At 35.7% G+C, this 18,345-nt stretch overlaps 1 protein-coding gene across 8 annotated transcripts in view; it reads left to right on the top strand.

The window, feature by feature from the left end:
• Nucleotides 1-18,345, top strand: part of LOC131433138 (short neuropeptide F) — a 91,760-nt gene that overhangs the window by 39,424 nt on the left and 33,991 nt on the right. For 6 of the 8 annotated variants that reach the window (XM_058599980.1, XM_058599973.1, XM_058599979.1 and 3 more), the window contains 2 exons: nucleotides 10,385-10,475; nucleotides 13,263-13,420. In XM_058599980.1, coding sequence (XP_058455963.1) covers nucleotides 10,388-10,475; nucleotides 13,263-13,420 — 246 coding nt within the window. In that variant the 5' untranslated portion in view covers nucleotides 10,385-10,387. Of the gene's footprint in view, nucleotides 1-10,231; nucleotides 10,299-10,384; nucleotides 10,476-13,262; nucleotides 13,421-18,345 lie in introns of those variants that run through there. The other 2 variants (XM_058599974.1, XM_058599976.1) reach the window with 2 other exon arrangements.

Here is an 18,345-nt window from a genome sequence, read left to right on the forward strand (position 1 = left end):
GCATAATCACTCCATTATCCATAATAACTGTAATAGATACCACAGTGCGATCCGCCAAATCCTTGTGTACAATTTTCTATATTTCGATGTTACCTTGCAAGCCCTTGAAGAAAAAATGTCCAGATTTTCAATTAGTGCCAAAGATTCACCAGGCTGCGCAACAACTGGAGTAACTTAGAAGTGAAATCCCGATCTGAAATGGTCGTTTGTTTATTTTTACATGCTTGAATCCCGGCGCACCATACTTAATTTCGTGAGAAAATTACCAACACAACCAAAACTGTCTTATTATGCCACCAGTGTATTTTACGTCGTGGGTGAACTTGTTCTTACCCTTCAGTGTTGCTAGTTTTATAGAAAACTCGTTAAAGTACATTGTCACTCTGACAGTGTATCATGACAGTGTACCGCACGATGCAAAATGTGTCCTTGAAAATTTGTCGAAGTATTCCGTATTACAATTTGTATTTGGCTTTGCTTCGACTAAGAAAGAATTTCAACCGTATAAAACGTCTAATGGTAGGTTGCTACTTAGTAATTAACTTTTAGCAGTGCTGATGTCTCCATTTACAGTGCAAAAATCAAGAGAAACAAAGCCATATCTTTGATATAAGAATTTTCTTATAACAGTCACTCTACGGGCATTATGCCCCACCTTCGATTCAACAGTATGCTTTGAGTTAAAATATTGTTTTGGCGAGATGGACCAACCATGATCTTAGTCCACAGTTAAACCTAGGGGAAAGTGTTATAAAGCGCCCCTGATGGCCAAAACGCCCCCTTCTTTTTTTAAGTATTCAAGATTTTTCAACATAAAAGTTTTATCACTAACAGTATCTTTTCCTAAGATCTTTCTGCTATGCAAGTTTGGAAGTTGTCGTTTGCAGGAAAATATGGAAAAACTGAAAATATCATTAGGTAGCTTTTCGATGTAAGGTTTTGTTTCGACTAAACAAGCATTTTAACCATGTAAAACGTCTAATGATCGGTTGCTACTTAGTAACTAACTTTCAGCAGTGCCAATATCTCTAATTACAGTGTAAAAATATAGAGAAACAAAGCCATTTCTTTGATATACGAATTTTCTCATAACAGTCACTCTACGGACATTTTGCCCCACCTTCGATTCAACAGTATGATTCGAGTTAAAATATTGTTTTTAAGATTTATAACGATTATTAAAACAAAAAGTAGCGTTGGGAGGATAAAAAATGTGTGTTTCCAATTGTAATTAATTGATTATGCAATCGATTTCGGATGCAAAGAATATCTTCTTTATCTGCTTTTCTTCTATACCGACATTTCAAGGGGCATATTGCATCATTGTTGTGGGGCAAACCACTGATTTGTTGTGAGACAAATTATACGGTTGCTGGGGCATTATGCCAACGGCAAGCAAAAAAACTGAGAATGTGTCCGTTTTGGAAAATGTGTTTGTAGCAATCAATTCTCATCACTTCTACCGAAATCATTGAAAACTATGTTCCTCAGACGTTTTGCAAAGAAATACATACATTATCTAAGAAAATATATCAGTACATTAAGAAATATCTCAACGTTTTTTAAGGGGGACGTTCAAGTCACAATAATATTTTAGTGTATAAAAGGATTTCGAATAAGAAAATCAATCATTTATGTATAATATGAGCAATGCAGGATGCATCGATATGAAAAATAATAATGCACCGATCGATGGACTTTCGCAATACCTTATCTTACTTGTTGTGCTCATTTGCATCTTATACCTGCTGGATTAGATTCTAGACCCATTAGGTATGGAGTGTGGTTCGGGTTCCTAGTGAGAAACCCAGCCCATCATAGCCGTATAATTTTTGTGATATTCGCGATAGGTATCTTTCCAACCACTGTATCATTTCGCGATTCAAATGCTATCTCCAGGTTCCGCCATCCATCTGCACTTTGACGTACATGATTGACAGTACCTTTCTCTCCAAAATACTACGAGCCTCTGCTAATATAGGCTACGTCTTATAGTCCTAGAGCAGCGTTTTGTAGCTGATCAGAAGAAATTTTTCTCTTATAATTTTCACATCAGAAATAATATTATGAAACTTGAAAAAAATCTGTCAACAATACTGACATTACTGAAAGTAAACACTCGTAATCTGTGGACTAAATTAAACTCGTTGTAAAAACTTACCAAGAATAGTAAAGAATCAATTTATTCATTAGTTTTTTTTTGGTTTTCTCATTTTTAAGTTGTCTGATAATAAATACACTCTCCTACAGAGTTTTTACGTGAAAAGTAGTGATAGAGCGAGAAGACCGGTGTGTGATTAACAGAAAAGAATTTTGGATAAATGGGCCGGTCGTGGGGCGGTTAGGATTAAAACATGTTCAATGTACGCTGTACAAACTCGGTACTGTTGTAGGATTGTGTCCATCACAGCTCAGGGTGGCGGAAATGGTAACCACATATGCACCTAATGCATAAGAACGCAGTTCCGAGTCCTATCTCTATGTCTCTAGGTGTATCTTTTTTTTAATTATAAGGTCAATCCTCAATCTTGCAAACTTTAATAAAATAATAACGGTTGAATGAAAAAAAAATCGGATAAGTGCAACTTAGTTTGGACAACCCGTTGAAGTATATTTCACCGCAAAAACCGGATAAAAACTTTGAATACAAAACTGGACAAGAATTTCGCAATGTAAAAATCGTTTCAAAACTTCTTTTTCGCATAAACCTGACAAAAAATTTTAAATTCGGATAAAAATTTAGTCGGTTCTATTGAGACAAATGTTTTTATCCGGTTCTTGTATTCAAACGTGAAACGCAGCATAGATTTGACCGCCCGTAACAAACGAACAAACAAACCATGCTCAATACAGTGGTGTTCAAAAGCCGCCAAAAAAATTATGTCCGAGAAAAAGTGTTAGGAAATCGATTGACTTCTCTTTAAAATTATACACTTAAAAAAGTTGAGCTTTATGTCCTATCAGTAACCGAATTCGAGATATTTTACATGAAATTTGAAGAACTTAGGTTTCAATTAAATAGCGCCTTTTTAACAAGTCCACAAGAACAAGAATAAATATTCCAAAAAGAATATAAAACTGACAATAATTTTTCAAAGTTCACGATTCTAGAAAAATCTTAGTATATAGTATAATCTTTGATATCATGCCCAAATATCGACAATTTATAGCTTTTGAACCATAAAATCATACGTGAAAAATTATGGTTTGTCATTTTGTAGCTCCCCAAAGTAACAAACAACGAAAACGAAAACGTTAGGGTCTTGTAATTTACATGTAGAAAGTGTGTGGGACAGTAGTTTTTGAATGACGATGGACACGAACTTTCAAAACCTGCTTTCGAGAAAAACGCGTTTAAAGTTTTTTGTCTATAAAATCGAAGGAAACAATTTACTACTATAGGGAGCCCGTAGGGTCTAACATTTCAAGAATTTTTTATCAAGTTTTTAAGTCAGACCCTTGCGCAGGAATCATTCAACAGTGGTTTCAAGGGAGGGTTCAAGAGAAGGTTCAAGAGAGGGCTCATAAAGGGGGTAGACTCAAGGGGGGTGGGGATTCAAGGTGGGAAAGGCGCAAAAATTTTAAAGAAAAATCAAGTTATTTGCACATTTATATAAAAAGTACTCTATTGTTCATGGAATTTAATGTTGAAAAATCTTCCGTACGGAGGGGGTTAAAGCACGGGCCTGTTTTGAGATAAACAAACCAGCTATAACTTGCTATAACTTGCTAAGTTTTGTTCCGATAGGTTTGAAAATTTCACAGAATATTCTTGAAATGTTATGCTATAAACAAATACAACGAAAACAATAAATTTTAAAGACAAGTCCAAAATTCCGATTAGCTTGTGAAATGATATGGGAGTAGTGGTCTCTGAACGACAGCTGATAATCAAGTACTACACCTAAGTCCCTTACAATATACTCTCTCAAGGAATTCTCCAAAAATAGTGTATCTCCAGAGAAGAGGATCTTTCCTGCGTGTGAGTGAAACCACGGATTTTTTAAATTTTCAACGGGAACGGGTCGAGTTCGGGTTAAGAAATTCAGTCGGGTTTCGAGTATTCCCATTTTTCCGAGTTCGGGTCGGGTACGGATGAAGGTTTTTATTTTTCATCGGGTACGGGTTGGGTTGAAATTAGAAGAAAAATTATTCTCGGGTTCGGGTCACACATGAAAACTTTAGAGCAATGTAATTAAAAAATCATATCAAAGCCACTTAGCTTGGAAAACCAACAATATCATGCAAAGACAATTCCAATTTTCAATGTTTGGTTTTACGTGGCAAAAATTCTGAAAAACACTAAAACAGAAAAACATATCCGTATAAATGTAGACTCTGATATAAATTATCAAATAGCTGCCAAAAATGAACTTTTGATTGCACACTTAGTTGGGTACGGTTGACAAAAAAGTTTGTACTGCTGATAAAATCAATAAAAACAGCAAAAGTGTCGACCGCTATCAACTTCCGAATATAATGAAAGTAATTATATTTTCCTTCATTTCCGTTCCGGTTGCATTTCTCACTCCAACAGAATGCTAAATGACTTGGTCGAATTAATACTAATTTCATGAATGATTAATCCCGTACGTATACAAAGTAGCGTCATTAAAATGATACCCGATACCTTTGACAACTATGGCAGAATATGGACGACCAAACTCGCAAGTGGTCCATACCCAATCCATAATGAATTAGGTTCGGCATGCATATTAGTTACGTAAGATGGCATCAACGGTGCAGATGAAATGAAGCAAGTGTGTCTCGTGTATGTTTGCGTCCTGAACGATAACAAGTTGTTCATTTGTTTCTAGGTAATTGGGAAACATGATTGATGGTGGTATCATTGATGTCCCGCTAGTTATGTGGTCGATACGATGTTTCATATAATACTACTAACCATGCTGGAAAGACAGACGTACATTAGTCCGTCCAAAGCAATGAGGACTAAGATTTAATCACAATACATAGAATTTACTTACACTTTCGAAATTGAATTGAATTGAACGACTATTAAAATTTGTGTTTCAATAACCGAATTTCAAATTATTTAGTACATGAGATTAATGTTGTAGTCTCATGAACATCAATGTAAATTAAAAAAAAAATCGAATAGAAAAACAAAAAACAAACATATATGACATATATGAGACTACACGTCATAAAAACTCATAATATCTTAGTCGCAATGTCAAATTAGCCTCACGTGACGGTGCCCGAAAGAACAAATAAAAGGATCATTGTTGTCAATTAAATATGGGCAACCGAAAACTTTTACTGCTCTCCAATTGCACCATGATACCTCATAAATTTCAATCAACGCACATGTGACCTGGTTTTACTTGGAGCTTTGCTTACAACAGCAATCAAAGAGGGTAAACTTTTGCATCTTTAGCATACTCATGAAAAATCCTTAATGAATGAAGCACCATGATCATGCTCGAATAGTTCTCTCACTTGATTTATTCATTCAAAAGACTGTACAGTTTTTAAACGTGATGAACATTTTGAACAGTCCCATAACTGTCTAGATATCTTTTGTCCATCTCTGGACCAATGAATACCAATTCATAAGAAATCTTCACTTTCACCACTTCCATTCGTCTAGTTATTTTCGTACATCTTCAAAAATTAGAAAGTGTTGTTTATCCATGCGTATTCCACCGATGAAAAGAAGTGATAACCAGATGGCGTCAGGTCTAGTAAATATAGCGGGTGTGGTAGGAGTTCCCAACCAAGTGTGGAAATTGTCTTTACCGTACTCCGAGCCCATTCAGACCATTTTTCGATTGATGCATTGTTCAAATTGATCATTTGTTTGCTGCAACGGACAGAATTAACAGTTTCGCCGGCTTTAAGAAGCTCGTAGTACACTACTCCCTTCTGATTTCAACACAAACATTGCATTGTCTTTTCTCCAAAACGATTCGATCTTGCACGCGCTGTTGATGGTTGTCTTAGCGTTGCGTTAAAAATTTGATGGCTTTCCGATGCATTTAAAACACCTGTTTTAATCCAGCTAGTGGTGTACTGATGCCGTTCTCAAAGCTCAAATCTCAAAATAATTTTCTTTAATTTTTGAAAACAAAAAGGATTGTTCATAAACTAGTATAACCTACAGAGTGAAACGGTACTCTGGTCGGTTAGGCCATCTCTGAGAAAACGTGAGTGAGTTCCACTATTGCAGGTACTTACGAAACCGGACTGGGATCCATTTTTAAGTCTATGGATACAATCTCCGGTCGTTAATCGAAACCCGAGTACCAAGAAGGCCGAAATAAATTTATCAGGTCATCTACTGACAATTACTACCGATTGGAATAGTTTTGAGATAAGTTCAGAAATTATTTTACGTTTTTTACTTCACTCGCTTTTAGGGACAGTATACATAATTTAACAATCTTCACCCTGTAATTCCGAAACCAGAAGTCGCATCCGGATGTTTCATTTTAACCTGAGTTTGTGCATATCGGTCAAGCCATCGCTGAGAAAAGTGCGATCCATTTTGGAACTCATAACCACTATTTCTGGTGCTTCTGGAATCGGAAATCGGTAGCCAGCATAGCCGAAATCGATTTGTTTCGGTATCTACTGATAATAGCTACCGATTATAGTAGTTTCGAGGCCAGATTAGAAATTGTTTTACGTTTTTTGTATCGCCGCTTCAAGTGAAGTATTGTCAGATCCTGATGAAATTTCGGAGTTTTATTTGGGACTATGATACCTTTCATAAGATTGTTAAAATCGTTCAAACCATCTCTGAGTGGAGTGAGGAAGTAATTTGAAATAGGATTTTTTTTCACTAATCACCCTACAATTCCGGAAATGGCATTCGGATCGAAAAAAAATTCAGGAACTTTGTATCGAACAGTTACAACTTTCAATTGAATCTAAGGTTTTGAGAAACAGTTAGCCGTTTCTGAGAAAAGTAAGTGCACTTATTTTCATTTTTTGCACATAACACCCTGTAATTCCGGAACCGAAAATAGATATCGAATAAAATTCAGGAACTATGTATGTGGTTACAAGACCTTTCATTTTAATTAAAGTTCATAAAAATCGGTTCAGCCATATCCGAGAAAAATATACACACACATACACACATACATACATTTTGCGTACTCGACGAACTGATTCGAATGATATATGACACCCGACCCTCATTTCAGAAGTCGGTTTTCAAAGTGATTGCATAACCTTTCTATATGAGAAAGGCAAAAAGGCTCGAAACCAAATTAACAAATACGATGTTTATGATGCCAACACGGTTCATAATTACGCGCGTATAAATTGTATCAAGTTTTTTTACAATAAATGGCATTGATTTTTATTTTGAATTCATAGATGGTGAAACTGAATTAGTAAAACTGTTCGCCCGGATCGTATCAGTATTTTTTCAGTCTGTTTCTCTTTTGGTACTGCATTATGATTATTTCAATTCATTGACAAAAAAGTTGCGGTATTTTGTAGGACCGATAAAGTTGTATTCTATAATAAAATCTGAGTCGATAAAATAGTTTTCTGGTACGAAATTTGAGTTGATAAAGTAGAGGTCATATAACACTCAAGTTGCAGCCAAAGTAGAAGTTTATCACTGTACCAAATCCAAAAATAGTATAAGACATTTTTGAAGGCATTCGGTGTTGTAAATTTCATCATAGCTTGTTGACTTGTCTGTTGTGACGTGAACTTCACTACGCAATTCGTAGATGAGAGATTCCTCTATTGAAACGACTTTGAATTTATCTTTTCCAGTAAGAATCTTTTGCACTGACTTTTGATAGAGGTTAGCTTTGTCTAATGATTCGTCATCCATCGCACAGCAACCAACACCGCCTTATATAGCTGTTTAGCAAGGGTTTTGATAATAGATTTTTGATGCACGCTTATCGCTGATTAGAAAGGTTTTGGAACTTGTAATCCCGCCCCTGCCTTGACAAGAGTAAATCTAGAGGCGACATAACAACAAATAGAAACATCGTATGTGAGTGTCACTCCAAGTGAACAAGCGACCTGTCAAATCTTATATAAATCATAAGCAATTGTCAACATTTCGGTCAATTTGTTTGAGTCGTTGTCAACCTTACGGATGAGATGTCGTCACTTTTCTAACAGCTTTGACCATCTTAACGTAGATTCGCAAAAAAACCGACCTATTTGACAACACCTTGTGTTGTGAGCATTTTGGGCGAAATAATTCTTGATCTTTAACCCCGTTTTTCAGTTGAAAGGTCTTACGGTCCTATTGAAATTTTCGAATTTTATCTGGACGACTTCCAGTTTTTAAATTATAGGTTGATGAGAAAAAAATATTTCAATAGTGTGTTTAACTTAGGTTCAAATGAAAGGTCTTACAGCTTTTTAAATATGTTCTGAATTTTATCCGGATTCGATTCCCGATTCCAAAAGTACAAGGAGATAATTTTGAAAATTTCAATTCTTCATTCAAAGTAACTATGCAATGAACGCAAAAACTCTTCGAAACTGTACTGAAAACTGTTCCAATTCGCAGGTCTTGCCAGGTGATATGGTTCCATACAAAACTTCTGAATTTTATCTAGATCCTACTTTCGGTTCCTCAATGATAGGGTAATGAGTGCTTAAATCTTCAAATCTTTGCTAGTTCATTATATAAATAGTTTTAATTGCTGGCTATTAGAACTGACTTCGGCTATACTGGTACTAGGATTTAGATAACGGAGGTATTAGAAATAGTGGTCAAAATCAACAATTAAGAACTCACTTCGATATCTTGAACACGAATAGGTTCAAAAAAAGGTCGGATCCGACGTCCGGTTTTGGAATAATAGGATGATGAGTGTTTCACGTGCTTTAGACAATAACATTTATTTGACAAGCTGTTACCACAAAGTGTTACACAAATAGTATCATCTGTTTGTTGCTAACCTTTGTTTAATGCATTGGAAAAAAATTAGGGTAAAAAGTCGAATTTCTGCATCGTAATTCACCATTTATATCACAAAAGCGCAAAAAAACATCATTGCCCTTTAACTTGTTTCCCAGATGTGAGTGAAGAGACATATCGTTTAAATGAATGAAGTTTTAACGAATAAAAAACCTATATTTACAAGTCATCATTCTAAGTCTGCGGGAAGCGTCCCGTAAAGATTTAGTACGCTATGTAAAGAACCGCCTGACCGTCAGCTTACCGCCTGAATGCGTCAATTAGAAAAGTTTTTCTCCCTACAGATGGGTGATAGCATTGTACCCTTCCCCAAGCCAAAACATTTATCAGCAGTTTAAATGGAAATAGGCGTGAACACGGAATTAAAGTATTTACATGGTTCTTGCTTGCAGCACAAAGTTTTTACTAGCCGGAAGGTTGTGATAAAATAGCTAGACTGACCATCTTTCTTGAGTGATATTTGAACAAGATATAATCATCGTAAACCTGAACACGATGCGATTTCTTTGCAATAGTGAGAAACTATTGCAATGTGATACTTTAATGTCCATACTTTTTTAGCCAAGTTCTGAATTGATATGGCTAAGCACGCTAAGCCGTTGTAGATGTTCTCGTATTTCATGCTCCATCGAGAACGAATCCACTCTATAACGTAATGTTGAACAAAATATACATAACCAATCATCTGATTCCGAAGCTGTCGAACCTAATAACTGACGACCGACAAGACCCAACGTGGCATGCTTAAACGCTCAGTTATTAATATTTTATTGATTTTACATCATTTCCATGTACCTGATACTGATGTTATCACTCTCGTTCGATTCACCAGGATTTGTTTGCATGTCGCATATTGAGGACATGACGCTAACCCTATAACGGCAGGAAATGAGCTAACATAGATAGGTGGAGAGAGCAAGCACCTGTTGATTTTACAACCACTTCGAAATACTAGAAGTATTAAGATGAAGATTACATGTGGACATAATTTCCTCATAAAAATGTTCCTTGAATAAAAACGCAGATTTCCACACGCGATAATATTATTTTATGGTTCACGCTTACCATCCTTTCTACGTGACTGGGTGCAAATCAGGGTGTTTGTTTTATGAATGCCTGATTAAAAATAAAAACTTGAATTAAGCGGTACGAAAGAACAAATCGTTAATGCTTCAACCGTGCATCATTTCAATTCCGTGGATAATTTTTCTTGTTCCAGTAAAAAGCAGTTATGCACGATAGAGATCCAATTACGATAGCAGGTTTCTGCGCCCGAATCTTTTTGCATTGTGATAAATATAACGATGTGCAAAAAAATTTCTATGAGACTAGTTTTGAAAGTTAAGGAAAGCAGCTGAACTGACATTAAGTACCTCAAATTACAATCATTTGTTATTCAATCTCTCGGAAGCGGATGTTGTTACAAGTTATTCTTTCTCGTTTTTTTTTTTGCAGGTCATGTGCCGAATAAACCTAATGACGTTAAGTTTACTTTTAGTGCTAGGACCTGCTGGACTGATGTCAGAACACACACAAAATGCTGACGGTAAGATTACTAATATTACTGAGCCCTAGAATATTCACAGCCAGAGATTATCATCATACATTCGAGCTAGTTTAACTTAACATTGAACCGACTCTGATTATATGGGGTAATTCGCTTTAATTGACCGACGCTATACAAGTTCTTCGTGTAAATAAGCTACTGTAAATCAGAGCTATTATTTTTTACCGAAATCGATGAACCTAAAATTTGCGCTTGATTACCTTCTATGATGCTTCGTTGAACAATAGTAAAGCTGCTTACCAATGAAAATTTTCACCGAGAAGTATCATTCTTTACTACATTAAACAACCAACCCATTTTCGCCAAACCTTCAATAACATTTCTACCTTTTGATGTGAGGATGAAACGATTTAAAATGCAAGGTAGTAAAAAGTGGTATCAAACTTTGTCCAAACGAAACTATCACTGGGAATTTAAAACTTACAACTCTCAAAATGCATAATACATTGAATTATTCGATTACATTTAATTATGAAGCTTTATATTTCGTACAAATTTTTGTACAATGCCAGTATGATCAATACGGATCGGGAATGCTTCATTCGCATATTCGATTGAAATTATTTACAGACCTAAAGACCTTACATATCCAGAGGAGCTTATCTCCTCTTCAAAGTTTTAGTGATTTTCATGCGGTTTCATGTTTGATTATAACATGGACTATCCAAAGCCTATAGAGCAGAATACATTCTGTTTTTGCTTTGCATGATTTTCACCTGAGGTGACAATTTATATTCCGATCTGACTTCTGGTTTGAGTATTGCTAAAATGATGGTGTGATGATTGCTAAAATTTTTAAATACAAAAATGTCTTTATCATAAGAGCTGCGAAAAGTAGTAAAATCATCAAAAATAAATTGGTGTTCAGGCCGAACAAGTGAAATTCGACTATATCGGCTGCGATTGCAATTGTACCGTCACACGCAACCCGGATTGACGGTTCATTGCGTGGTGTACTGGTCTTACAAACCAGTTGTGTCGTATGTTCGAGCCTCGACCTGAAATGATTCATAGTGTCAGTAGTCTACTTGGTGATCACTTTGCCAAACAACCGTTAAATTGGCTGTCTGTTCTCTGTGCTATAAGTTGACATGTACTTTCAGCTGAAGACATACTTGAAGCAATAAGCTTAGAAGTCCGTTAAACTGCTGGCAGCCAACTGTCGAGAGATGTACCCACCTATTCATATACTTAGAGAAATTTATAGTCGCAAGATATCTTCCGATTGAATCTCTAATAAAACAATAATGACAACGCTAATCCTCTTCAAAAATATTGCAAACACCAATAGTTACTCTTTGTATTATGAATGTATAAACTTACGTTATTGTGATAGAAGAAACTGCGAAAATCAAATTCTAGTAGCAATGAGAGCATACAAAAAATGCATTCGAGCTATTTGAAAATTTTGGTCAGATCGAATTCTCTATATGTGCAAAATTAATGTGCAAAATTTGATGACATTTGATACTTACCGAGCACTCGAGAGAACATTTTGTTCCAACAATATGACATTACATGAGATACAGCGAACTCAACAATAGACTATTTGTGTTGAAAATTTGAGCAAAACATTAATTTAAATAGAAGGTTTTTTTATAACATTCATGGAATCTTAGTTATTCAAGATATTCTACAGGTAAAGATATACAATAAATCTCAAACGGCTTTACTGTATGAACGATACGAAAAAAATGTGTTTTCTCGTAGAGCAATTGAAATCAAAAATTTTGCGGAAGGAAATAGTTCTCAGGTTTGATTTCATTCTATGGGGTGTATTTTTGGGTAAATGTTTTTCGTTGGATAACATTGCGCTGATAACGACTTCACGTCAGAACCAAATAAAAAAAATTGTGGTTACTTTCAATTGATTACAGCACCAAGAATTTGAACGTTGCTGGATGCATATTCATTTAATTAAAGTTTTATCCGTGATCGGCCATACATGAGCGATAAAATTTCATCATTCTCCCACCCTACAATTGGGACAAGGCCTAGAATTCATTGATCACTAGTAGGAACAAGTGTTGAACTAAGATTCCTTCTCTTCCTACTGTGACTTGCATGGAATAATTGTATCATTTACATTATTACACATTCCATGTTCTAAGTCAGTTTAAATTGCACGTTGAACATGAAGTACTACTCTAAAGTATCAGGCATATTCAATTTCAACTGTTTTGTTTTGTCAATTATAGGAAACACGCGGACGGTTTACTGAGCTAGGCTAAATTAAAAAAAAACTTCAAATCGATGAGCGACACAATTCAATATCTTTGAATAGAAAATATGCACATATCTGCCGACTTATTGAATAACAAAATCTCGTGCTCTTCACAGATTACCTAACATAACTGTTTCACCTGCGTGCATGGGTGTCACAGGTGGATTTACAAAGCTATTGTTGGACACATTCTTTGCTTTACTGAACTACCGACACCATGAATCTCACATGCATTGTATTCCAAATGCACGGAATAGTCAAAAGGAACAAAAGAAAAAAATAACTCAACACACCTGTTGAAACTCTCTTTCACCAGCAGCTTAAAGTTTCGCACTGCCATGAGGCGTAAGGGGGACAAAATTAGAAATTATTTACTCCCTCGGCTGAAAAACGGATAAACTTCATACTTTTCGTCTAATTGCTCAGCTTGTACTTAATTTTACAGCTTCTTTGCCCCTATAGGCAAATTATCTGAGACAAGATGGAAAGAAACCTTGATTCCTATTTAACAACAACCACTTTTTGTTCTACCACCAAAACAGGAACCATAAAAGACTTGTACGAGTATCTGCTACAGCGGGAGTACGCTGCTCCAGTATCGTATGCGGATCACCAGATAAAGCGGAAGGCTGTCCGTTCACCCTCATTGCGGTTACGTTTTGGGCGACGCAGTGATCCTTCAATGCCAGTGCGGTCCGAGGTAAGCTTCTTGAACTTTTAATATTTATTTTAGCACTGTTATGTTGAGTAGCGTACAGTGTTTATTACAAAATAGGTTAAGGCTATAACTTTTCAAACTATAAAAATGGGAAATGACTCACAGAGTTGCTGCATTTTACAGCATGTAACACGAAAAGTAAATATAAATTGTGAAGTGCTTATGATATCTATCTATATATATTTATCATTTTACGGCACATTCGCAACAAAAGTAATTCACGGTTTATTTGACATAACATATGTTTTAAAAAAAATACTAATTAAGGTGAACAGATCAAATACCGTTCGCACTTAAGCAAAAGAGATCGTTTCCGTCATGTATTCATATGTATTACGAGTTCCGCAAATACTGTTAACTACCTTTTGCATATGTGTTAATGTTCTGTTATAAATAATATTATAATTTGGATGTGAACCTGCGGCTCCTTAGTTCTTTACCTTATTGTTAATTTCATAAGTAGTCTTTAAAGATCGATTTATATCAATTAGCGAGGATTAGACACCACTTTTGAAAACTCCATTTTCCGAGTTCCTCCTTCACAAGAAAGTGCTCCAAAAGTATGACGTTGAAACGTTTTGATTTTTGCTTGAAAGAAATATATACATTTCTCAATGAAACAATTTAGTCTATCTGTCAACATTTTCCTAGCAGCTCTGTAAAAGCTGTAAACGGATGATTTAATGAATTTAATGTCCATTCAGTTTATTTCTTTGATCGAAGAGTGTTCGATTTTTTAAATAAATTCCGCCTCACTTTTCTACACTTCAGTGCAAAAAATTATGTGAAATGATAAAATGAAATCCAGAATATGTTTCAAAATTTGTTTTACACTTCCGATGCTGGCACCACTCTAGATTTTTTAGTAATAAAAAAAAGCTCCATATTTAAATTTTTCTAAAAAAATAACAATTAACCATGCGTCTCTATTAGAAGGAAACGTATGGTACATAACTACTAGAACTAGGCACCATATGTTTCCTTCTTATAACGCTTCAATGGAAACGCATGATTGATCGTTATTTTTCTTTTCATACAAAAAATGAAAAATTATTGCGGATGACTGCTTTTACTTAAACGGGTTCAAAAATTATTTTTATAACATCACTCGGGAAATCTTACGAATTTTCCAGCCATTTTCACCCTGCAGATAGAAAAAAAGTTTTTCAAAGGTCTGTATGTTTAGGTTTAGGCAAATTTTTCAAATTTTCCATCGAAAATTTTCTAAAACCACCCGCACGCATGGTAATTGGACGATGGCCTTAAATAAACAGAAATTCGGTAATTGTTACTCGATTATACACTTCATTTTGTTATGACTCAAGTGACACGTTCCCCTGATTATTTGGAGATTTGTGACATATATTTAACGAAAACGCAATAAGCCAACAAGGACTGAAAATCCAGCCTATAGTTTAACACAAGAATTGGTTTGCTTTTAATAAAAATTAATCATTTCGAAGAAGAATTTAAATTGGTAAATTAATTTATGTTCGATTTCTAAAGTAATATTGCGATAAAACCAGTGCATTTGTTGACACGAATTACTTCAGTATTGTTATAGAAAAAACTGAAGACGAATTTGATAACAGATTTCAGATATTCAAAGTCAACAAAACCACTCTATCATTTAAAGTAAATCCTAATACAAAGTAAAGCCCTTCCATGGAATTTGTCCTTTCTGTTTTTCAACAGACTTCGCAGCCGATTAATAGCATACAGAATCATTGAATGGCTACGATCCTACTGACACTAAGAATCCTTCCAGGTCGAGATTCGAACATACGACAACTGGATTGTGAGACCAGTGTCCTATGCATTGAACCGCCAACCCGGGCTGAATCTTAATACAAATAGCAACACAAATAGGAAGGAAAAAAATAAACAACGATAATAATTATAATAAAAGCTAATAATTATCTACCTTTATAAAAGCCTGGGACGACCTGGACGGGATCATCCGGGACACTCACTATATCCTCTTTTCTAGTTATAAACAGAAATTCTAAGCTCCGTCTTAAGAACAAATTGTTAATTTCTAAGCATATTTTCAACCCATCTATGCTTTATGCAGTACTAATATTGTCAAGTTGTTATTCCACCAGGAAGAAAACGCTTCAAAGGATTCGGAATAAAGTTTTGAAAAAGCTTTGAACCGTCCTTCCTAGTGTAGTACAGATTACTTACACAGACTAACAGATATACACATCTAAAAAAAAATCGCGAAAATTACGTCTTCTGAGACCAACATCTACGAGCGCCAAAATTGACTCATTTTACACACAGAAAAAAATTATGAATTTTACAGGCGACAGAATTCTACAAACGATACAATTCACAACTACTTGATTTTTCGAATGATGCAATATTCCACTCGCACAGAATTTTATAATCTCCGAATGTAATGGATGGATTTATATGTATCAATTATTTAACGAACAGATATGAGCTCTGTGGTTCAGTCGAGTAATCGATGTGCTTGTGATCTAATGTTTCTCGGATCAAGTCGCGCTGCTGCTAACGATCTTTTGTTATTTTATTTCGTTCGAATTCGAGCCGAATTCGAATTGAACAAAAATTTGTGTGAAATACAACGCTCCATTTATATGCATCTTATAAGATGTAGATTCACAACATTTTTTCAAACTGTGTGTCACATAATATTGTAAGTAAATTACGACAAAAAAATTCGAGGCAATATTCAATTGAATCGGTTTGCTCCTTTCCCCAATTACATCTTGTTAGTAAACGACTGGACAATGCGTAATACAGACCCCAAAGTGGTTCTTAGCCTCTTGTCCAGCTACGCCTATCCCTACCTCCCCGCGGTGCCGACTGTGGTACAAGTAACCATAGGAAAGATCGGGTTATCAACCCCTGTGGGATCTTGGTCGTATGCTGACAGGGAAGGGAAGGCTTGTCTCCTCTTCACAGAGGGCGAGCCTATCCGAGCGTATGTTCGCCATGTTAGGGGCGACTTGAAACAGCGTCTGTTCTCCTAGTTAGGAGCGGCTGATTACCGTCCTTGTGTCAGCGTGGGACTCTCAACAGTGCTGACACGATGGCCCTCCTGCGAGACAGGAGTTTGGTACAGGCCTAACAAGCCGCCCGTAAAAAATAAGTTACGTATAATCAAGGAAGAAATACTACTCGGATTACGATTGGAAGCTTGGCACATGGAACTGCGAATCGGTGAGCTCCAAATTCGCGACTTCAATGTCGTAGCACTGCAGGAACTTTGTTGGACGGAATAGAAGGCGTGGAAAATCGTGCATCACCTCCTATCAGAGCTGTGGCACAACCAGGTGGGTGGCAGCCAATCAGTGATAGGATGTGCATATTGAAGATCAAGGGCTATTGAGCAATATCATACCAAGTTGACTTAAACACAACGAACGATTCTACCAAATGCTACAAAATTCTGAGAACTTGAGCTTGTGCAGATATGGGAGAATTATCCTCCAATAACAACAAAGGTTAACGAATTAAGGGTTTATAGCCTACGTTGAGAGAAAACGAACTAAAATCTCTTGATAATTCTAGGAAGTGTGAAAATGGTTTTATTTCCACCGGATAAAAAAACCATCGTGTAGTACATGTTTGTTATTTTTGTGGTACATGTTTGTTATGTTCGTGAAAAATTGTTTGATAGTGCCACTGCCGCAAAACGCTTTTTTGTATTCATTTGCAGTTAGCACGATATCTCCAAAACAAATGAATCCAATAATTTCAAATTTTCAGCTATTGTTCCTAATTGCTATAGCTAGTTCGCCAGCTTTTCGGAATAATCATAGCCCATCATTTGTGCACTTTTTTCGCAAAATCCTTCGTTCACGAACTAGCTAAAGCAATTCAAAACAACGTCTGTAAATTTGGAATTAATCGATTCATTCACAAACATAACAAAACATGTACTATTCGATGTTTTTTAATTCCTTGAAATAAAATCATGTCCACACTTCCTAGAGTAATCAAAATACACCCAAACCTCCGTCTACGAACACTTTTTATACGTAACCTCTTTTTACGTAACTCTTTTTACGAACCGAATCCCGAATAACGTAATCTTTTTTTACGAACCTACTTCGTAAAAAGAGGTTTTGGCATATATCGAAAGCGATTTTCGACTCCATGGAAACTACTACAATAGGGGTATTTTTGGAACGGGATTAAAAAGTAGATTCCGGAAAAGGATGTTTGAGGTATTTTGGAAATCCAAGATGGCAACTTCCGGTTGATTGATATTCCTTGAAAACTCTTACAATATGGGTATTTTGGAAAGTATTTAATAAACAGACGCCGCAAAACTATGTTTGGTGTCGTCTCGTCTAATATAAAATCCTCCGGTTTTTCGATATGCCTTATAAACCCTTAAAACAAAAATATTTCCGAAACATATTGTATACGAATAAACGATGTTGAGCTCGTTTCAAAATTCAATGAGGTGACTTTCGGTATACTGTTTTAAAAGAATATCAAGTCCAAGGAATATGGCAAAAACTTTCAAAAAAATACTAATAAACCGGAAGTCACTGTTTTGCATTTCAAAACCACCTCAAATATCATTTTCCAACGTCTACTTTTCAATTTCTTTCCGAAAGTACCCATATTGTAAGGGGTTTCAAGAAATATGAACAAACCGGAAGTCGCCGTCTTGGATTTCAAAACTACCTCACACATCGTTTTCCGACATCTACTCATCAATTCCGTTCCGACGATACCCATATTGTAAAGGTTTTCAAGGAATATCAATAAACCGAAAGTCGCCATCTTGGATTTCAAAACTACCTTAAACATCGTTTTCCGACATCTACTCATCAATTCCGTTCCGACGATACCCATATTGTTAGGGGTTTTAAGCAATCTCAACAAACCGGAAGCCGCCATCTTGGATTTTTAAACGAGCC

The sequence above is a fragment of the Malaya genurostris genome, chromosome 2 (genome assembly GCF_030247185.1).
Source record: "Malaya genurostris strain Urasoe2022 chromosome 2, Malgen_1.1, whole genome shotgun sequence".
NCBI classification, from domain to species: domain Eukaryota; kingdom Metazoa; phylum Arthropoda; class Insecta; order Diptera; family Culicidae; genus Malaya; species Malaya genurostris.